At 44.0% G+C, this 23,893-nt stretch overlaps 1 protein-coding gene across 1 annotated transcript in view; it reads right to left on the bottom strand.

The window, feature by feature from the left end:
• ERGIC1 (endoplasmic reticulum-golgi intermediate compartment 1) overlaps positions 1–15,243 on the bottom strand; it is a 61,113-nt gene extending 45,870 nt beyond the window's left edge. Inside the window, exon 1 of the mRNA XM_014948128.1 lies at positions 15,130–15,243. Coding sequence (XP_014803614.1) covers positions 15,130–15,149 — 20 coding nt within the window. The 5' untranslated portion in view covers positions 15,150–15,243. The remainder of the gene's footprint in view (positions 1–15,129) is intronic.
• Between the last annotated feature and the right edge of the window lie 8,650 nt (positions 15,244–23,893).

Raw genomic sequence — 23,893 nt, 5'->3', positions numbered from 1 at the left:
GGTTAGAAAACATCTCCTGTCTTCTCTTCTTTGAGAGCATCTACCATTTAGACACTCAGTATAAATTCATTTTTAGGCTACATCCTTCTGAATTACACCAGACTCTTTAATTACTTCATGTAATCAGTGAATCCAGACAAATAACTATTTCTATTCAGCTGCCATTGAAGAGACGAATCATCCTTAACTTTGAGAAGGATTAATTTTCCCTGGAGACAAGGACATAACCTTGGGATTTGTCACTCTACACTTTTGTTCTTGTTCTTACTCTTTCCTATCTCCCTCCTCGAACGTTTCTGTTTTATTGCTGTATTACAGACATATGATTCAGACATCTGAGATGGTTGGTTCAGTCACCTTTATTTGGTTCCCCCCAGGAGCTATAGATCTGATGCAGAGACAGACAACCAGTTCTTCCCACAAGATTTGTATAGCTGTTTCTATTTTTAAGTTTGTCATTTCACGACAGAAGAGGTGCATTAGCAGTTCAGGAAACCAGGGCGGGTGTGAAGTGGGGAGAGGAGAATGAGCAACCTCAACCCCACTTCAGGAAACATGTTTAAGTGCACATGAAATGAACTGAAATGACAGCTCTGAAGAGTTTTCAACCAGTCCACAGCATGGGCTACCACACAACTTTCCACATGTGACTGCTCCTACCTCTGGAAGAAGCATCCCTAGAGACAACAGAAGATTTTACGGACTATGATTCATTCAACATCTGCTGCTATTAAGGCTCTTTGCAGAGAGACCGCCTATAGTTGAGAATCCAGCAATTCACTCTGCATAAAATGCTTTATCATCTATAAGGAAGACATGGAAAGCAGGAAAAAACTCAGTCATGACAAATATAAATTGGATTAAGTCCATTTGACATTCAAAGATGACTGTGCACAAATAGACTCCATTTTCTCTCTCCAGGAAAACTTTAGCAGAAGTTGGTGTTACAAAGGAGAGATCAGAATTTAGTTGCCATATCTATCTCAGAAGCTTTCTTCAGTCCCCCCAAGATAGTGTAGCTTGGAGGCAGAGGGGGGGAAAAAAAGAGAAAAAAAAGAAGAGGAGGCTATAATGGATATCTTCTATGTGAATTCATGGAATCAGCTGACAGGCTCAGAGAGTTGGGGTTGTTCAGCCTGGAGAAGAGAAGGCTCCAGGGAGACCTTATAGTGGCCTTCCAGTATCTGAAGGGAGCCTACAGGAGAGACGTGGAGGGACTTTTTACAAGCGGATGTAGTGATAGGACAAAGGATAATGGCTTTGAACTGAAAGAGGGTAGATTTAGATTAGATATCTGGAAGAAATTTTTCACTCTGAGGGTGGTGAGGCACTGGAACAGGTTGCTCAGAGAAGCTGTGGATGCCCCATCCCTGGAAGTGGTCAAGGCCAGGCTGGATGGGGCTTTGAGCAACCTGGTCCAGTGGGAGGTGTCCCTGCCCACGACAGCGGGGTTGGAACTCAAGCAGTGGGAGGTGTCCCTGCCCATGATGGGGGGTTGGAACTCGACGATCTTTAAAGTCCCTTCCAACCTAAACTATTCTGCGATTCTAGAAGGAAGCTATGGAGAGACTGTTGTCAGAGCAAGATCATTCAGGCTGAAGACTAATGCAGAAGGGAAACACCCTTCCAGCAGTACTCAATGGTATTTCTAGAGAAACCTTCCCACCAAAGGCATGCTGGTTTGTGTCAAGGAACATTTGTATCTTTGCAATTTGCTGATGGCTCAGGCAAAGAGAAGTCCATCATACAACCAAAGCTTAAGAATCAGAAACACAAAGTGCATAAGAGAAAACCTGCCTCCCCAACAGCTCAAGGTACCATGGGTCTGTGTTCACCAACGTGTTTTAAAGGTTTCATGAAACAACTCCGCAAAAGAGCGATCTTACAGAGGGCACCCACTGAAACACCCAGTAACTGGCACTCCTCATCTGCCCCCCCATATGTCACAACACAAATAGGAAGTAAAATAGATTATCAGGCTGTAGCTACTAGACTAAGAAGGGGAAAAAATGCTGCCCTGGGACTTTATCTCTTGGTGCTTTTTCAATTGAGACAGACATTAAAAGAGAAAAAAAAAAAAAGAGATTACAAGGGGCTAGTAAAACTAACATATAGAATACTCCAATGCTACTAGAACAGATTTTAAACCAAAAAAATCAAACCACTTAGCTAAGAGCTTAAGAAAAGAAAGTTGTTTAACAGGCAGCAACTGCTCCCATTTCCTTGGGTCACTGCTCTCAAATAATGACTTTGGGATAATTCATCTCCGCTTTGTCCACAAAGTTGCCTTAACAGCCTTTGAAGGCTGGGAGTAATAGCAGGACAACCACACCAACGGAACAGCACAAGCCACCAGGCACCCAGCCCAAGGTGGTCACTGCAGTAGCCGTGACCTCTTCAGAGGCCATTTAACTCTAAATAAAAACAAGCAGGTTTATACATATGCCCTCACTCCACCAAACGCAGAGAGGTGCCACTAACAGAGAGCATATCTTTCTGGCTTTGCTCCTTCCTACAAAGCACTTCAGACACTCACAGTAAGATCTTTAAAAGCAAACCTGTTACGTTTGTATAATGGATAGACCTAAACCCACCAATTTAGCTTTCAATGTTGCTGTTCAAGCTGAGGGAAATGTAAAGGTAGAACAAACAGCAGAGCTGAGCCAGCTTTGCACACATAGTGCTCTTTTCATGAACAAAAGACCATTTACTTAAAAAATAAAAATAAAATCCCAGGCACCTGTTTGGGGGGACTTTATTTTTTATAGCTGCTAAAACCATACCTAGAACTATTGTGACCAGGACCAGAGAGAAACAATTAACCTCTTTACTTGTTTAATTGATTTCATTCAACAGTGTAACAGCAGGCTGACTCCTAAGGTATGCAGAGATGGCCTTAAAGACCAGTTGCCCCTTTCCATGTGCCTAAAGACAGAGTATTTGAAATAATCCAACAGTAAAGATGGCAGCTTGGAGAACAGTTAGTGTCTGGGACAACAATGACATAGGAACAAGTGGGGCAATACTCCCCACTGCCTAGTGACCCAGAGAGGGGCTGGACATCATCAGGCTGCCCTTGGGGAGAGTAGAGGAATGAGCAGATGGCCAGACAGGTGACACAGGAGACTACTTAGCAATTTTGTGCTGGATTATATACCCCAGATGCTTGAAAGCTGCTACAAAAAAAAAAAAAAAAAAAAAAGGTCAGACCTGGTCTGACTAGCATTTTGGAGCAAGTCCCTAAACTAGGAAAGCATGGGCTTGAGAGAAGATGGGACCCCTGAGTAAAAGCACTGGAGACCTCTCAACGACAGAGCAGGAAAGTAACTGAACTGCTGTGTTCCCTCCAACATAACATCTGAACACAGGAGGGTCTCTTTCTCTCAAGGACACTGGAAAGAGCACTAAAATCAAATGACAAGATTTATAGAGTAGAAGTTCTGTCAGAACTGGTTCTCTTGATTATTTGTGTCTTATTCCAATTCTATCCTCTATACATTTATAGGAAGCAGTAATTTTTCTATTTTTATGGAGAAATATTAGTTCGAGATTTCATTCTGAAATCCATTCTTTAGATCACGCGGCTTTTCTTCCCATCCAAAAGCAAGCGCGCGCTCTGACAACTCTGCAGGAACACTTAGCTCCCACGCAATCCAACACAGATGAAAAGTAGTAACTCTTCTTCCAACAAAGTAGGTAAAATCTATCACCCTGTTCAAGAATGGGAAAACAACAGCAAGGAGTCAGCAGCAGGGGAAGAAAATAGGAAGTACTGACTCTGAGCACTTCATTTTGTGATTGTCAATTCTTTGTTTAAATGAAATTTCTATGTTTCCGGTCTGCCGGCAGATGAGAACATTATGTGCAGAGAGCAGCTCAGGACAGCTCCTGGGACAGCCACAGATCCTGCAGATGGGATGCACCAGTGGGAGCCAGCAGACCTGAATTCTGTTCTGCTCCCAGCACTGACTCACAACATAATTTCTATTCCAGTCAATTAAATCTTTCTTCTCCATTTTGCAGAGCGGTACCTGGTGACATTTGCCCACTTTTCATCCAGCACATCGAAATCTAGATGAAAAATTCTTCAAAAATACAAAAAATTACTGATAAAAGTTCCAACTTCTTTGAAAGTCTGTACAGAAGAGCTCCAGGAAGATGCACGTATGAAGACAAACTGGATATGCACTGCAAGAGCTGAGCCTTGGTTCAGTAACAAGGTTGCACCTGGCATGCATGTCTGTAAACAATCTTGATCAGGGATGGTTTTGTGAACTGGGATACAAACTTTGTGGAAAGTAAAAGAATTGATCCTGTTACTCTAAGTTTCACATGAAAAGTAAACACTGAACACACAAATACCAAAGCTTGACCCTGCATGTGAATTCCAAATGCAAATACAGATTCAGAGCAAGACTAATAAACCGATACTCATAAATGCCAGGCAGTTATTAACACATTTTATAAGATTAACACCTGCGTAACAGCAGATAATATACAAACATCATTAAGTAATCAGCTAGTCCTCATTTACACACAATAGGGTATTAACACATACTGCAGAAGTTGAGCTTTAATGGACAAACTCTTAAGGCTTCACAATTCATTGGAAACTGTTTAGTCCTGAACTACTTTGAGCAAGCTCCGATATGGGAAGGACTAGACAAGGAGGTGGAGGGGCGAATGTAGTTTTAAACTACCTTATCTGTACTACGAGCAGGTGAAGACTGGAATTTTTGAATTCTGCATGACTGACTTCTCACTCACAATATCACACCAATTTTCAACGCATGATTCTCCAAATATTTTTTTTGACCTGCTGACTCTCCACACTTCTAAGTCCAGGAGTGAAATGCAGGAATAGGTTTCCTTGCCAGCCAGCTCCTCCCTCTTAATTCTAGTTCCAAGAACATAATGAAACTAACAGAGGAAGTTTCTGAAACAAGGAGGAGCGCTGAGAACAAGAAAACAAGGTTAGCCAGGAGGACTGTCATTCATTATATAATCCAGCCTTTGGGTAACTGGACATTTAGGGAAAAGGGCTGAGAGAACGTCGGAGGCATCAGCATCTGCAGCATTATGTCATCTGGGCTGCTAGTTACTTAGCAGGTATGAGACTTGTATAGGAAAACAACAACAAAAAACCCAACCAAAATCCAAACCCATTTATTTCTAGGACAAAAGACTATGAATCCTCACAACACTTGCAGAAAGAGGGCACAAAAAATGAATACATTCTGCTCCCATTTAAATTGATTTCTTTCCAAGGAGCTAGTTCGCTATTTTCTCCCTTCTGCCAGCCTCCCCAACTCCATTGTGTTGTCCTGCATAATACCTTTTTGTCAACCATGTTCTAAATTTTGTGCTCTTATTCTTTCAGTGCGTAAGAAGCTTGTTCTCTATTGCCCAGGAATATACAGCAATTGCTATTGCTGAAATACGCCAAAAGTGCAAACTATTTTAGGTGGCACTGAAGAATGAAGAGAGGAAGCGGTACAACACACTATTTTCAACATAAAATGTTAGGCTTAAACACATTTCAAAGGTAATTACGAAGAGGAAAGTATTTATACTCTCAGATATTCAGTGGTGGAGTCTTGCCAGCAAGCATTTTATTTCCTTTTCGGTAGTGAAGCAGGTGTCAAAACGAAGGATGGAAGTGAGCAATAATAAAGTGAGCAAACTATACTCCGCTTCATAAAAACAGGAGAAAAGTGTCATGAAGAAAAAATGTTCAAGTAAGGGGACTGGTATTTAAAGGGATCCAGCCCTTTGCTGGCGTGAAAGCAAGAGCGACTACTTGATTGGCAGTACCTTATCCTGGACATCAGAAAGAGAGAACAGGATTAAACATATAAGGCTGCTCCTCAAGGTAAGTAAATTGTTCAGATACTTGAATGTCATAAGTAAACCATATCCCTTCCTGTCCAGAGCCTTCATCCCCCTTAAGCTCAGAGACTCTTGCTCTTGCAGGTCCCCAGCACGTCCCAGCACCTCCCACCATTGCATTCCCCCTGACATTTCCTCCCTCCTTTGTGACACCCCCCTCCCCATAGTCCTGAACATCTCCTCCTTTCCCAATTCGAGACTCAGGGTTCCTCTACCTCCTGTGGCTGCGTCTCGCTGCCCATACCTGCTTGTTCCCAGTATTGACAGTGCTACTGGCCTCAGTTGCCAGCTCCTCAGCCCTCCCCTCAGACACGAAGTCTTGATCTCTAGCAGGCACTGAACAAAATTCAAACTTGGACTGTGATTTCCAATAAATTACCTAAGCACAACTCAGAGCACAACCAGGACACAGATAGGGAAAAAAAGAAGAGTCGTACCATAGTCTTTCCCAAAGCTTCTAGGAATCACAAGACATTAAAACTCTGTCTCTGCCGTGTACTGTTAAACACCTTGAAACAAGATCTGGTAAGATTAATTTAGCATCCAAACTGTGTAAATTTTATTTGTGGAAGCTGCTTTCTGAGAGGTTTAAGTCCCACCTGCACTAGGACAGCACACAAATCAGGGATTTGTACAAAACAGCATGAATCATAGAAGTTGAGAAGGGACCTTGAAGATCACTGAGTTCCAACCCCCCTGCCCTGGACAGGGAGACTTTCCATTAGACCAAATTGCTCATAGCCCCATCGAGCCTGGCCTTGAACACTTCTAGGGATGGGGCATCCACAACTTCCCTGGGCAACCTGTTCCAGTGTCTCACCACCCTCACAGTAAAGAATTTCTTCCTGATATCTAATCTGAATCTCCCCTTTCAGTTTAAAACTGTTACCCCCCCATGAACAAACATCTGCAGAAAGAAAAAAAAAAAAAATAAAAGGGGGGGAGTGAAGAAATAGCTCCATCTTCATAAAGCTTCCCTCAAAAGCGCACAGGCCGATCCATACCCTACTGCATGACAGAGATTTCTCCCTATCAATAATGGAAACTCCTGCTACACTCACCATCTCATGCTGGACCAGGCCAAGAAAACCATTCTGAGGATAAACTGTTCAGCTACTGCTTTGTGAAGTGAGTGAATGAAGTAAGGGCCCTGTAAGAAAAATCAGTACCTGAGGCTCAGAACGGGATTGCTACTTGCCTGAAGCTTAAAAGAGTTAAGAATAGCAGAATCCTGACTTGAATGAGTAGACAATGGCGTTCACTGCTGTACGCACACACAACACAAAGTCTTCCTTCTCCTCCAAAGCAATTTTTATAAGGCAAAAGCCATTAGTAGTACACAAGATCTAGGGGCAAAAAACCATACCCATTCCCAGAGCATCTGGCAGGGATTCAAATATATTGTACTTTTTCAGCATCTAACCTCATTATATCAATAAACTTGAATTGACCAGCTCAGGTTCTCCTATTTATATTCCAGTCTGAGAAGATGAGAATTTCTGTATGTGCTCCTACAATTCAGTCCTGTTTTTTAGTTGTATATAACTGTACTACCCGCAAGCAAGTACAATCCAAATGTATCACCTGGCTTCCAAGTGAAGTTACTGGGTTTGACTCAATTTCCAAGAAACATCCATATTGATGCTACACCACTACAAAACCAGGAATGATACAAACCCAAGACAGAGCTGCAACTTGCAGTTGGGAACCAGGTTTCCCAGTGTTTGTTAGTCCAGATATAACCTGTTATAATGAAGCAGCCAGATTCAGATTGCAGTTCACTAGGGTGACATTTGATTTAGAGTGATGTGGAATCTGAGTGAGGCTCCGAGACTTCATCTTGATCAGAAAACACAAAGTCATATTTACATTACTGGCTGTCCTGGTGTTTTAGCTGGTTCTCCAACCTCATTTTATTCACAGTACACAGTGGTCTACAGAAATGGACAGCAATTAGGAAGGCAAGTGATCTGCCTTAGGATATGACTGTGAAATAAATACTAAGCCACCATGACTGCCTGAAATCCTGTTAGCCGTAATACATGCGCATCCATATTAACATAGAATTTTGAAGGCTTTTCCACTAAATGCCAATCTTTCTGGCTTCTCAGGATTAAACTAGATATCTCTCATTTGGAAACATGCTTAAAAACCAACCAAACAAAAAAGGCAACATCCAACCATACACAATTCAAATGTAGCCAATTGCACTGTCCAACTGCAGGCCCTACTTGTGCACGTGTGTCTACCAAGATCACTACTAAAATGCTCCAACATTTCAGCATCAGAAAGATTTTGTGGAATGTGGCAAAATTGTAGTTAATAATTTTTTGGCAGACCAGTTTTCCATTTTGGGGGCAACTGGCTCAGTACAGGAATACCTAGACAACACTTCAGTGCTTGTGCTTGGATAGCAGACAAAAACCCCCAGATGATTCCACTATTTCTTCTTTCAATGCAAGACTATTCTTTTCTCACCACCCCCACTATTTGAATTACATGCTTAAAAAATACACAGGCACACTTCAAATTACAAGCTCAACAACTCCACAGCTTCCCACTCCATGCTGGTGGTATTGCTTCAACTCTGTTTACAGTGTGAATCAGTCATTTTCACAGCAATGAACTATGATGGCATGAAGAAAGCATCTGTGTCATCAACGAGTGAACAAAGGAGGACAGTTAAAGTTCAGAAGGAACAATACAAAACTTTCCTACAAAGTCAGACCTTAATACTTCTGTACTTACTCAGGAAAAGTTTTCTATTCCAACTATATTTTTAGAGAAATAATGCACTGGGGAGACTTAGGAAGAAATATTTACATGTACACTACGTATAATCAGTTATTTGTGGCATAAACATCAATAGACTCTATCTGTACAACTCTCTTGCCCATCTGACTGCTGTGCCCGCAGAATAATTTCTCAGGTGCCCTCAAAGGGCTATTGTCGAAACAAAGTTAGTCATGGTACTGCCTGGCGCCGAAATCAACTTTGGTAATTACGTAAGGTGGCAGCAATACCACTTGGAAGGCTTGTTTACCAGCGACATTGCACAATGTGAAATGGAACATGCTTGCCAGACGTGGCTGCAGTTCAAGATGAAAATACGCTTGCAGAGTTACCAGGCGCTCCGAAGCGGCCAGCTATCGCTTCAGCAGCCAGAGAAAGTGCAGGACCCTGCAAAGTGTAGAGAGGTGACTATCTAATCAACACAGAACAATGTTACAGACACTAGTTATAAAAAAATGAATCATAGAATCATAGAATCATTGAGGTTGGAAGAGACCCTTGGGATCATCGAGTCCAACCATCTACCCTACTCTACATAGCCCTCCCCTACACCATATCCCTCAGTACCCCATCTAAACGTCCCTTAAACACATCCAGGGACGGTGACTCAACCACCTCCCTGGGCAGCCTGTTCCAATGCCTGACCACTCTTTCAGTGAAAAATTCCTTCCTAATGTTCAATCTAAACCTACACTGTGGGAGCTTGAAGCCGTTCCCTCTCGTTCTATTGTTAATTACCTGTGAGAAGAGACCAGCACCAACCTCTCTACAGTGTTCTTTCATGTAGTTGTAGTGAGGGATGAGGTCTCCCCTCAGCCTCCTCTTCCTCACACTAAACAGCCCCAGCTCCTTCAGCCGCTCTTCATATGATTTGTTTTCCAGGCCCTTCACTAGTTTCGTTGCCCTCCTCTGTACTCGCTCCAGCACCTCGAGAGCTCTCTTGTATTGAGGTGCCCAGAACTGGACACAATACTCGAGGTGTGGCCTCACCAGTGCCGAGTACAGGGGCATAATCACCTCCCTACTTCTGCTGGTCACACTGTTTCTAATACAAGCCAGAATGCCGTTGGCTTTCTTGGCCACCTGGGCCCACAGCCGGCTCATATTCAGCCGCTTGTCAATGGAGACATTAATTTAGGAAGTGATGGCTACCAGCTCAATCACAAACAGGATTTAAGATTTTGAGCACAATCATTGGACAAATGGCAGCGTCTATGGCTGTGGAAGTTAGTGTGACCATGTGTAGCTTAGTACAGGGCACACACAAACCCTTCTGATACACCATTGCTACACACACACCATTAGGCACCACTCATCTACTCAGAAGCCATACCAGCCAGCCTTAGCTGTTCTTCTCTTTTGTCCTCCCCACACTGTTTCAGCCAAGAACACACCTACCTGCTGCTATCACCACTGTGTACCTTCCTTAGGAGAGGCACCATGAGCTCATTTCTTAAAGTAAGTTGAGTGAGTAATTCTGTCAAATGAACTAGTGTGTGTTAATGCAGCTAATTAAACAGCTAGTTAAACATGGTGCTGGGAGAGAGCAAGCAGGTGGACGGAGCACAGAGCACCATGATCCAATGAGAAATGCAGAGCTGGCTGCGACTCCAAATTAAAACTCCTGAGCAAACATGTACATTTCCACTAACATTTGATATTTATTAGGCAGTGCCAAAACATCATGTAGTCACCATTTCTGCTTAGCAATTGGCAAATATTCAAACACAGGCTGAACAAATCCCATACAAGTTTAAGTGAGATTTGAGGGGTTACAGGAAGATTTTCAAGTTGTGACCCTCACAAACCTGTGGGAAGAAAAATGGTAGGATTATGAAAGACAGCTTTGTTCCTTCTTTTCCTAAGCCTGAAGACTAAGATAAAGCTATTTTCCTTAGGCTTACAAGTGAATGAGAAATTGCTGACCAAGAGGTTGCTTAATTCGGAAAAGATTTTTCTCCTTAGACTCCAAATCGCTTCCAATCTACTGGTGTGCCCTCACTAATCTGGTCAGAAATCGAAGGTGGGCAAACAGACCTCCCCGACGTTGCTGAAGCAGCCTCTTATCACTGGTTTCACACCTGTGCCAGATCAGACATCTTGAGCATCAGTTTTCCTATTAGCCATCACAACTCTTAGGTCTAAATTAAACCCACACATACTGCCTCTCCTAAAAGCAATAAGGTTTGAAGTGTGTCGGCTTTGATTAAGACTGGACAATTTGACTAAAAAAAATAATACAGGAACCGAAACAGAGACCTGTGTCTTGAAACAACAAAAATGTTGTTTATATCTGAATCAGATCTAAAAGCTATGATTTACCACAGATATGCCAAAGAACAGCTGACTGGGGGGGTCCACTGTACTGTGCAGATGGAGTAAGAGTCTTTGCCGCAAAGAACTTCCACTGTAAATCAGCATTTAAATCTAAATCCCTTCTAAGCCTGGGTCCTTTCCCATGACCTCCAAAATCCAGGTATAACACAGTTACTTCACCCAGGATATCAAGCTGTAAAATAGCCAACAAAAAAACAAACCCAACAAAAAAACAAACCCAACAAAACAACAACAAAAAAGACCTAATTAAAACATCACAATGATTAATCATGGGAAATAAATTCTGAATTTTTCAGTTAAATCCAAAAATAAGGACTCATGGATATTTGCCACTCTATGCCCAAAAAGGTGGCCACGGCACAACTGAGAATTGTCCACAATTAGAATAAAAATAATAAAAACAGCCTATTTCAGTTTTCTCAGTCTAATTAGTTAACACTACCAAAATAGTTCAGAAGTTTCAGTATCTGCTACCAAGCCATCAGCAACTCCTTCATGCAAATAGGCAGGTGCCAAGAAAAGCCAACAGACTCAAGAGACCTTGCAGCAACGTTTCTCTCTACCATGTCCACATCCACCGCGCAGGAGTTACTTCATTTTTACTCCTGTAATTCTCAGCACCAGAGCAATCTAAAACCCAGTGCTGCCATTTGCTGCTGAAGCTAAGCCTCCCGCTAACCGCATCGCACAACCTTCTGGCCCACAATCACCATTCAAGATGACCCAGGCTTACAGTTTAATCTAATTATGATTTTAACCATCCACTGATGCTGCAACTACGCAGGTGACACCAGGTCTTAAAGGCTCGAGGGGGGAAATACCCTTTCAGCTCCAGTGACATAAGTCAAAATCCCCAGCAAAATAGGTAGGAAGCTGCTTTGCTGACACAAATTCTAACAAACCAGCGGGGAGAGGCAACAAGGAACAATCTGGCTCTCTCTTGCAGCCAAATAGGTTTTAAAAAATAAGAAAGAACCAGGCCTTCCGGAAAAGACAAACTGATTTAGCAGTTCTGTAGGAGGGCTGGTGTCTCGTGACATGCATTAAACAGACCTGTACTGAAGGCTCCAATCTGGAAGCTGAAAACTTGGTTCTCTACCAACATCACAGCAGGACTGTAGAGATTAGTGCGAATGAAATGCTTTGAAAAATGAAAAGCATTAGGTAAGTACTAAGTATTATTAAAGCCCTAAAAATACGTAGGACAGAATAATCATTATTCACTTGAAATTACTTTACTGTGAAAATATTATTTTATTTATAAATTAAATGCATTTTATATTAAGTAAAGGCAACCACTGATAAGCCAAGTAAATAGAGTCCTACAGAAAAAAAAAGTACAGTGCAAAATAGTACAAGTAAGAAAACAAACTACTTCCTTATCTGGTACCAACCAATATGCCTTGGACCCATAGAGACAACTTCCAAGAAACATGAAGAACTTTAGGTTTTTCAGTCTGGCCAAACATGAACCCGTAAGTCTAGGAGATAGGAAAGAGATTTAGTCACAGGGACAGAAACGCTTTCTTTGACTTTCAGTTGGTAAAGAATAGGGGCTTTTTTGGTCATGCTCTGCTGTCATTTGTATCTCTATCTTCTCCAGATGAGACTGTGGCAACCTATTCTTCCTGGAGCTATTTTGTGTGGAAACAGAGCTCAAGTCCCAAACTTCTCGCTGACCCACTATGCCCCTCTCTACAACTGGTATTAGCTGTCAATGTCCTGCCACTCTAAAATAACAAAAAATAAAATCTCTAAGTGAATGGAAGATACAACAACAAAAAAGAACTTGCCCTCCCAAATACTCTAGCAGAGCTGTTAAGGACAGTATTTCTTCAGATGCATTAGCAACAAACACCTGTGAAATCTGTGGCCTCCAGAAGAACACAATGCCTTTCCACTTGGAACATCTGAATTTTGTACTCTAGAAGATATGTAGGGGCAATTTTAAAAGTTTCTTAACAATCCAACCCTCTAATCATACACAGGCATAACACCCACTTTAAAGTGTGTGCTAAAGACTGGGAGCCCAACTGTCCCTGCCAAAGAGAACATCCAGTTGAAATTTCTGAAAGAAAAACCTTGCATTTTACATCATGAAAAACATCACCTCTTCATTCAGAAACTGACTACATGTGGTAACCTTATCTCTAAGAGTATTGTACTGTATGTTCTGTAGTTGACAGGATGTAACTGTACGTTTTTTTTAATGTATGCATCATACTTTACCTACAAGAGTAAAATTTTCCAACCTCAGCAGATTTTGTTCCACTGACTGCACAATGGACAAAAACCACAACAGCTAAAAGACAGTCTCTAACCTTTGCAAAAATTTTTTTCCTGAATTCCGCTCATGCTTCTAAAATAGGAAAGTGGTTTGTTGTGTGTAACAATTAATTTCTCTGTACCTTTAAATACAAAATTCCTGTTATCAAGGGCAGCCTTTTAAAAATTTATCTTTGCAGAAGAGCTGAATTTCATCTTACATTATTTGAGAAGGTGCTTTGAAGTGTCTATTTCTAATCCTTCAATCTGAATGACAAAGGAGTTATTTGCAATTGTGAATCTTTAAAATGCAGATCTGAACTGATGCCTCTATGTTTTTGTAACTCATTAACACCAACTCTTCAACTCAGCCTTTACTTAATGTCTTTGTTCCATTCCAAAGTGAATCCCTAGTGCTGTCTCTTAAAATGATTACTCTTGGTGAGTCAGTGTTTCCACATGCATATTCTGAGACCCAACAAAAATTCAATTTTCAAAGACATCTGAAGTAACATTTTCTTTATCTGCTACTACAAAGTGACAGACACAACTCAGGATCCCCTATTGTTCATGTATTGTACAAGTCTGAAAATAGACAGCAACGGGATTTGCGGCTGGCAGAGCGGCTCCAAAGCTGAGAAAAATTTTTCTACAAATTTTACACAAAAGCAGAAATGGGGCTCTGGGCCCCGGATCCCACATGATCCAGCAGATGCTGTTTCCAGCTTCAGCAAGTTTTCATTCAGAAGCAACTGCCTCCATGTTCAAGAGTGCCCCATGGATCACATACAAGAACCTGTCAGCCTGTGTAAATGAGAGGCCTGATTTAGAATTACAGCAAAAATACAATAACACAACATTTTTTTGGGAGAACTAAAAAACTGCCATACCACCATTTCCCCGTCATCTCAAAGGGGTGCAAATGTATGGTTCATGATGGTCCCACATGAGAAGCACCAAGCAAAACCTGTATCTCTCAATTCCTCAAAACTATGTATTTTTACTGTAATGTTAATGCTTGAGTAAAAGCTACATGAGAAAACTCATCCATGAGTCTTCCCCATGGCATCTATGAATTTGGAAAGTTACAAATCTTTGGTTCAGGAATGGCTCAAAAGGAAAATGAATCCACAGTTACTATTTTAGCTCCCTTTGAGTCAAAGCGTTCTTTTTCGCTTCTGCTTTGGTACCTGAAACTGACTGCTCTGACCGGCAGGATGGAGGCCAAATCCTGCAACTCACACCTGCTCAAAAATGCCAAAACCAAAGGCGGAGGAGCCAACGTGGTCTCCTGGCCACCTGAGAGCCATGGTGTGCTGCTTTTCTCACAGGTAGCCCCTCCGTAAGGAGCGACCTCCTCACGCTGCTGCAGGAACCTGGGGACCTGTCAGGAGGAGATGGGGCCCAGCACCCTCACCCCGACACCCGCAGCCCTCGCCCCCGCCGCTCCACCCCTCCGGGGGAGCCCGAAACTCCACACACCTCCCCTGTGCTTTGCACAACAGCCTTATACAATAACAGCCCTACTCGCTGGGCTGAGCCTCCCAGTTTCCCACGTCCCTTCCCTGCCCAGACCTACTTCTCCCATCCCTCCCTCCTTCCCTCCCTCCTCCCTCGGGTTTCACCTCGCCCGCAGCCGGTCACAGGCCCGGGCCTCGCCTCCCTGTTGTGGGGCGGCCTCACATCAGCGGGTGTTCCCGGCCGGGAGGCGCCCACCGCCCGCCCGCGCTGCCTGTCCCCGGCCGGGGGCGGCGGGTCGGGGCGGGGGCGGCGGCCCCGCCGAAGATGGGGTGTGGGTGGTGGGGAGGGGGGATGTTGGTGGGCGGCTCGCCCGGCCGCACTCACCTCCTGAAGTCAAAGGGCATGTTGGTGGCGGGCCCCGGGCAGGCTGCGGGCCACGCCGCCCCCGGCCCCGGCTTCTCGCCTCGCTGCCGCCGGCTGCAGGGCCAGGAAGTGACGGGCCCCGCCGCCGCGCAGCACCAGCCCATTGGGCGGCTGGAGCCGGACGCCGCTTCCGCCGCCGGGTTACGGGCAGCGGCGGGAGCGGCGGACCCCGGGGGGCGGCGGGGCTGAGGGGCGGCGGGCACCATGGGGAGGGGGCACCCCGCGGGCCTCGCCGCGCCACAACCCCGCAGCCCCGGTAGCTCCCCAGGGGCCGCGGGGGAGGCAGCGCCTCTCAGCACCCCACAGACCCCTCATCGAGGGGTCCCTCGATGCCCAGCAGCCCCGAGGGCTCTGCCGGTACCCCGTGGTGGTCTCCTCGGCCTTCTGTGGCCTCCTCAGCCGACCCTCTCGGTACCCGCAGCGTCCCGAGGGCCCTCTAGGCACCTCTGGGGCCCTGGCAGCCCCTGCTGCCCCACAGCCATGGGGTTCCCGGGGGTGATCCTGCCTGGCAGAGCAGGCCCAGCCCTTCGGGGATGGTTGGCCAGGCTCGCTGCCCGCGTTGGCACAGGGTGAGGGAGTCTGCCGGCTCCCCAGCAGCCTTCCCCAGCTGCCAGGGGCTGCCCCAGCCCAGGACAGGCCCGGGCCTGCAGGCCTGAGGTGGCAGCTCGCGTGGGTGCCATGTTTGGGGTTTTGTCGGGCATCTCTGTCATTCTCAGCGTCACAATAATAACAGCTCACGTTGGTGTCTGCAGCGCAGCCTTTTCTCTCTCTGGAGTCAGAGTCAAGCCACAGTGACAGAGAGGGGGAAAGTCTCGCACCTGGAAGTGCCCATAAAGGAAGGAGGAGCACCCCTGCACCCCCACGCACCTCTCCCCCAGAGAGGGTGGATGCCTGATGCCAGCATGGCCCTTTCTCTTGAGGATCCTTCTGCAGCATTACTGGAGGTCGAGGGATTAAAATAAGGAAAAGCTCCCCATTCTTCAGGCGAGACGTGTCCCCCGGTCATGCCGTTTTGCCTGAAGTACTGATGCTTTTGTCTGAGCATGTCCCCGCCGGGTGTAATGCAGTGCACATGGCTAATCCACACACCACCCCGGGTCCTTCACTTAATAATGTCACCCACTAATAGCATCAGTCAGGGACTTCTTGCTGCAGGTAAAGCGTGACCACTGCTGTATTGAGATGTGCTGTCACTCACCTACAGTCCGCATTAGATGACAAGGCAGGACAAAATACAACTGGTCTTGCCTTTTAAGTCTAAAAGCAGGGCAAGAGAAAGAGGGAAATGACAGCAAACTAAATATGTTGTGTGCAACATACTGCATTTCTAATTGATTCTGCAGCTTTCTTCCTCTTTCTCCTGCTGGCATCATCTCTGTACTTAGAGATTCACACTGTTACATTTTTCCTTTCACCCAGAAACAAGGTCCATACCTGGATAAAGAAAGAAATTCAGATTGAAACAAGCAGAGAAAAACTACCGAAGAGCTAAAGCTGTTAATCAATGCCATAATCTATCAAAGCAAGGGATAATTCATCCTGGGAATATTCAAAACCAAACTGGAGGAATCCTGGGGATGAGATAACATGGCACAATCCCTCAGAAGCCCCCAGGGAATAGATAAAAATACCTAATTGGTTTTTTTTGATCTCAGACGTCTAAATTATCCAACCGCATTGTGCAAGCATATTCAGCAGATTGCTAACTGATCAGCCACGGAATCCTGCTGCACTTCGCATTGTGCTCCAAAACTGAACAACCCACTGAAATTAATGAGACGATTCTCATCTCTCTCATGAGGTCAAACCGATTACACAGGCATAGCCAGCGGGTACTATCTGTAGTGGAAAAAACAAAACAAAACAGTGCCTATCAAGTTAGAGTTACACAACCAAGTGCTCGCCGAGGCTCCTGGCAAGGCTCCGGTATCATTAGCTGTTATTAACTGTCTTGTGCAAAGGCATCAACTCTCTCAGGAGCCAAGAGAGTGCTGAAGTGGTTACAAAAGCACTTCACTTGTACGGCAGACAAATCTTGAGGTGGCCTTGAAGAGTCGTTCCTTTTGCAGGCTCGAGGCTCAGGAACATCAGAGCTCACATTGTGAAGATTTTGTTTGCAACTAAAAGGTCAAACTCTGAAGAAAGTAATGAGCTCAGAGCTGTGCCAGGACAGCTTTCTGGTTGGGTCCAGCTCACTTACATCCTTGCCAAGGGAAGAAGAAGTTAATGCCCTGAGATAAGACCCTCGTCACAATATTGTTTAATTACAATTACATAAGGCTTCTAGTGAGCCTGAGATAAGAACAGGAATTTGTCCTCGGTCCAGCTGGGTGCGGCTGCTTAGATCATGTTGTGTATTAGAATGGGAACTAAAAGCACGGGTTTATTCGAGGTGGTTGTCACACCATTAGAACTGGAATTAGTAAACTGATACTGACAACTGATTTAAAAGTTAATTCCCTTTTTCATGTGAGCAATAAACGAATATTTTCCTGACAACAGTAGCCCTAAAACTATCTATTGCTTCTCTTCAAATTGCATTAGAAACATTAATTGAGATAACTCAACTGCTACCTTGAAATAAGTAAGTAAATATTTAGAGAACTCTTTTATCAATGAAGAAACTGAAGCAGAGGGATGAATTGACTCACCTAAGACTATAGAATAAGATCAGCTTCAGCTCTAAAATTAGCAAACAAATCCCTTCATTCCTAATTCTGTGTTCATAATTGTTCTTGCAAAAAAAGAGTATTTTCCTCATTCCAGTTCACTTTCATATAGATCAATCTGATCATGGGTGACTCTATCTGAATTCCTACCTAATGCCTCACAGTAACAAAACTGGTACTTCCTTCCTACAAAAAAAAAGTGGCCAAAAAGTGCTTTACTTGAATCATCTTCCTGGATTTTTACTCCATAAATTTGTTGTTTCCTAGATGTTCCTAATTTCTAGATGATGTGCTATTCTCTACTTTTAAGTTCACATTGTTTATATTAATCCTTGCTAATTGTTACTACCTCTAGTTTGTAATCTCTAAATTTCCTTTTTCCCAAGAAAATGTAACCTCATCCATACGCATTCGCTGTGGGTTTGGATAATGTAACATCTTGTACCACTCATGTATGATTTCCTCTTTTGTTTAGTTTGTGATTCCTTACACACGGCTGACTTTTATGTTAGCCTTTGGCTTGTGCTACGGCTCCTGCGGTGGGAATGTATTGTAAGTGCTGTGACTGGGTCATGAGCCGCATTGTTTGCTAAAGGTAAAGCTGGGTACGTACAGTCATCGTTTAGGTCAATTAGGTTTCGTTCATCAATTGGGAATGCGCAGTGACTGTTAAGGAAGGAGCAGTGCTTATTCACTTATGCCCCTTCTGCGACCGAGGTGTGTTTGCTCCCGGCTGAAGTGGAGCTTTTTAGTTTGTTGTGTGGCAGGGAACGCACCGCGAGGTTTTACCCTTGTGCTTTTTATTCCCAGGAGGTGCTGGTGGCGCCGGTGCCGGGGTGGGCTGGGGGCTGGAGGGAGCGCATTGCTCGGCAGGGCGTGTTTACTGGATTATGTGTTGTATTCTGCTGGGTGTGTTGCTGACTGCATGAAGCTTTAAACAACTGCCGTTCAGGAAAAGGAAAAAACATTTTAGAGAATGAAGAGAGAATGTTATAAAGCGTTTAAAAAATATAAATAACAGCATGGGAGGAAATCTTTCTGAAGGAACAGGATGGGCATGTAGGTGAAGAATTCAAATACAAGTGCTGGGCTAAGTATAATCAGTAATGAAAGCTCAGCCCTTCCTCTTAGGATTTTCGTAAGCTGCATGTTGACAGCACTTTCCAAATGCCAGGGAACAAAAGAGCAAGCTTTAAGTCTTGTTGCAGTGTAGTATGTGTTTATCATTATCATATATGTTACTCTGTCCATCTATTATTGCGAGACTGGACTTTAAATGGACCTTAGAATTAATTAGTATCTACTCAACTTAGTACCTAAGGTCCTTCTTTATTGGGTATCTGAGCTTTTACCTTAAGAAAACGTAACAACCACCTCTCTTCTTCCTGCTCAATATGCAAAAGAAATAATCTGATGATTAGATAGATGACAGGGCTGGGTACAGCTGCCATGTGTATGTTTGAGTAAGGAGAAGGGGGTCTGTGCAGCCACATGGCCTCTTCCTTGTCCTGTGACAGTGGGCAGGCACATCTTTGGGCAATGCTATGGGGAATCTACTGCTCTTAAAGTCCCTAGAAAATTTACCCAGTTTTTAATATGGTTTCTCTTTGTTTGCTTGTTTGCTTTTCGTTTGGGTGCCAGAAATTTACTACAGAAAAGTCACAGTGAGCAGAACGTTGTTGTATTTAGTTTCTTTTTTCACTGTAGAAATAAACTCCATAAAGAATTTTCCACTCCTGTCACAGGCTTGACTCATGTTTTCACATATAGCATCCCTATATCGGTTAGTGTTTAGTTCAGGACACAAATACATGAAAGGTCATGGCCAAATATTAACCAAGCAAATTAACAGTTAACTAGAGTGAAGTCCTGTAAAAGAGGACTTTGAACATTAAAAGAGAGATTTGGGATTAGCAGCAAAGAAAAGTTGAGGATTAGCACTTGGTTCTCAAAGGGGGAATGCTCTGTAGTGAGTTAAATGCCTAAATTCCCTGTACACTGGAGAGGAATAGTTAGGAACCTAAGGACTTGAAGTGTCCTTAGCTAGTGCACCAAGTGGCGAGATGCCTACGTCACCCAGTAGGAAATACTAAGAGAAGAGAACATCTGAATATCTCACTGTGAAACTCTGATACAGTACCAAAAAGTGTTTGCTTATGGGTTTAAGTAACATATTTGGCATGGACACCTGAATGAGTCTTCTCAGTGAAAAAATGCCTGGGAGATGAGCCACCCCCTCTACTTTAAATACTCACCAAGCGCTGAAGAGCACTGCCCTGGAAGCTTGTTCTGGACCTTTGAACAGGGAGTGCTGTGAGAAACTGTAGGGCGTTCAGGGGAAGGGAGGAAAGTGTGCTCTGCCCAGCTTCTGAAAGCTGAGCCTTGGTGTAACCAGGAGCACAAAACTTCTTGTGTCAGAGTAGGGTGCCTGGTTAGGGCTCTTCACTGGGAAACAGTGGTGATACTGGGTTTGGGGTAGTGGTGAACGGGGTCCATGACCTACTGATGTTAAACACCTCTGAGCACATAAGCTCTCCCGAGAGTTCCCTGCTGCTGTGTACTTTGAGTCTTAGTCCCAGTGTGCCGAGAAAATCGGGTACTTAAGACTTTACTGGCAACTCCCCCCCCACCTGATTTCTGGATGGACTTAGGCAAGAAGCAGCTGACAGAATTCAGCCCACCCCGAGCAGTGGGGCTGCTGGGCACAAAAAGGCGCCAGACCTTTTGGCGCCTAAAGAAGCTTTCCCTAGAAACTGTAGGCACTTAACAGCATCTGACGTAGCTGAGGAGGGGAGGCAGAGCTTTCCTGGGTTGCTCTCATGAGCACAGGCGCCAGCAGTCTGCAGAAGTTGCACTTTGGTGCCTGAGTGCTATTTTGGATCTCTCCCAGAGACCTTGCACTAGCGTGATCTCAGTGAAGAGCCAGTGTGAAAGCTCAGCACAGGCTGGGGATGCCTGGTGTGCTGCATCAAGAATGACCTTCTCAGAGTGGGTGGCTTCTTCCTAGGTATGAGCTGTGGAAGCCAGCTCGGGCATCCAAATGGAAGGTCAAGCAGTGCTCCAATCTCTGTCTAGCAGAAGGGAGTGCTGTGGCCAGCAGTATGGAAACCAGCATTAGATATTAGGAAAAATTTATATACTGAAAGGGTTATCAAGCATAGGAACAGGCTGCCCAAGGAAGTGGTGGAATTGTCATCCCTGGAGGTATGTAAAAGATGGGTAGACGTAGTGCTTAGCGATACGGTGTAGTGATGTGTTTTGTCACTGTTACATTGACAGTTGGACTTGATGATGTGGAAGGTCCCTTCCAACCTAGACAATTCTATGATTCTGTGATTTTTCAACAGAATGCATATGTGAGGATTCAATAGCACTGGGTCATCACAAAGGCCCTCAGGCCATAAACAAGTTAGCCAAACCAAAACCTTGTCAAGGAGGAATTTTTCAAAGAAGGCCCTGGAAGCTGGAAGACTTGCCAAATCCTACTGCAGCACTTTGTAGGCAGCCAGTCATGATACTGCAGCTTAGCAGGTTCTCGCCCATCATTTGACCCACAGGAACTGGCTGTATGCGTGAGATCTTGAATAGCACTTCACTGACTTACTTTTGGCATGCTCGTCTGTGCTGCCTTATCAGCTTTCTCAGTGGTTTCCTCTGGATATTGTGTAGTGTTCAGGGAGCTTAGTAAGCCCAGTGGGACATTTCAGATGAGAGATACATAGTCTTTTTTCATCTTTTTCATAGTAAGGATATGGATTTTTAATTGCTTCTTTTGTGATTTGCTAGCAGGCTGCCTCTTCTGCAAATGACACTTGTGTTTTCATCATTCTCACTTGGTTGCTTGGCAGTCCTACGATGGTCAGTGGATTGAGGAGGTTTTCTCAGTGCTAAAGAATCTGTTGTCAGGGTGTGGCTAAAGAAAATCTTTTATAAAGAGGTTTTATTAACCCTCTAAGGAGTGAATCCAGAGGTTGTTGTCTCTGGCCTTGTGTTGGTTTCACCTGGAGCCAGTGGACTCAGCATTTCTTAACTGTCACTGTTAGGGTATGATTTTTCAGTATCTGCACTCTGATTTGGAGTGGGGTCAACTTCAGATGAACTGCGATCCAGTCTAGCATCTGTCCTTGTTGCTGATTTCAGTGATCTGCCATTTGGCCAAACAGAGACTCCAAACTGGTGATTATCTCAAAGTGTTGACTGTAGCATATATGAGACGGAGATGGAGAGAGAGTGCTGTAAATACACAGAGCATGCAAAGAAGCGTGGAAAGATACAAAAGAATGAAGAGAGAGACTGCTTGAGAAGTGAATGTCCAGCAGAAGGGAATTGGGAAGCAATGAGAGCAGATACATAGGCTGACTTGTGCAGGAACTTAGAGGTGAGGATAGGTCCCAGCCTGTGGCAGAAGCTAAGAGGAGATGTGTCTGGGGAGCTGATTCATCGGAAACAAAGCTCAAGTGAAAGGTCCTTTTCAAATGATGATGTGCATAATCACAAATCACTAAACCAAAGTGGCTTGAACAAAGCAACAGATGACCACTTACAGAAAATTCCCTCTGCCTTTAGAGGAAGCCAGGCCTAGCAGTCTCCAGACTTCATTCACCCTTACCAAGGAAGACCCCTTTCAACCTGCCTCCAAAGAGTCCACTTCATGGTTTCTTGCTCAACCTTCTCACAGAAGAAAGAGCAAAATACTGCTTTTCTCATGCCGTGATGATAAGCCTGCAGTGGAGTTAGCCAGGGTTTTTTTTAATTGGACTTTTTTGCTTTTTTCCTGGCACTTTAAAGTTTATGAACAGAAAGGATCAGTCTGACTCAGAGACTGGGCTACTTCCAAACATTAATCTTAGCTGCCATATGTTAATGTAGTTTGGCTCAGCTGTATCCTATGGTGTAAAGTAAGATGTCTGTACCCTTTCATCTCTGGTGTCAGAGGCTACTAAAGGGAATATGTCAGACACGGGAAGATTGTGATCTCCTGAGGTGCAATCTATAGGCATTTGATGAGATTCTGTCAGTAAAAAGGCCTAGAAAACATCCATATTCTGTTCTTCTGAAACTCGTATTTTATCATTCTGCAATATTGGTTACCAAAATGATAATGTCCAGGGCAATTCTTTGGCCTGTGCTGACTCCGAAATCTATATACCGGTTTTGGTTATCACAGTATTGAGCCCAAGGTAGTACACCTTGGTGTATTAGGTTGAGTTCAATGGTACGACATTTAGCCCCTTCCCTTTTTCTTGGCTTCATAAAATGGGTATAACAAACACACAAACAAAGATGACTGTCCTGTTCATCATGATTTTTCCAGCACTGAAGCATGAGTCTCTCATCATTTGTGTTTCACTTTCTTCCATTCTCTCTCCCAAATGTTTCCATTCTATGGTCACTGTTTTCAAATTTTATCCAATCTTTGAGGGTGTATGCTCAAAGTACTTGGTGTTTCCCTGCCCCCTTCCTCATCTTACTCACGCAGTCTCTTCCCTGAAATCATCATGGGAACAACCCTATGCAAAAAAAGAAGTTTCCAATTCCACTTATTTCAATGGAATTTCCCTCTGCCTTTTTCCGTGTCAGTGGATGTTTTTTGCTAGCAACAGTAGTGTGAACAGTGTCAGGAAGATGAAAACTTCATTACAAGGTCATTCGCAAAGGCTAACATCAGCCTAATGAAACTAATTTTCCTAGATTCCTTCTCAAGCCTATGTGCAGGGAAAGGTTTCCACCAGAGGCAATTCAGAGCAAGAACTTCATTCCATGGGGAACATAGGGTATCCAGAGAGATTAACTCCTTAAGCCTAAAACTTAAAAGCTTAAAAAAATTGAAATCCATTCTCATCTTCAGAGGAGTTAAAGCAGACATTTGCCTGGTCTTGTAGATGTGTTGGCCTTTTGTGCTGACATGGAGAAAGATGTTCTTGATTGGGTAACCACTGGTTTATCATACCGGACAACATCCCTCAGCTCTCTTCCCAGCTCTGCAGCCAATTTTCTAAACAGTTCTGAGTAGGGAGCCCTCTGGCCTTAGTTTTCTGCATGGGAAATTATGTAAG

Source organism: Calidris pugnax, unplaced genomic scaffold (genome assembly GCF_001431845.1).
Source record: "Calidris pugnax isolate Ruff unplaced genomic scaffold, ASM143184v1 scaffold27, whole genome shotgun sequence".
NCBI classification, from domain to species: domain Eukaryota; kingdom Metazoa; phylum Chordata; class Aves; order Charadriiformes; family Scolopacidae; genus Calidris; species Calidris pugnax.
Note: the sequence above shows the minus strand (reverse complement) of the source record. Positions and strands in the feature narration are given on the sequence as shown.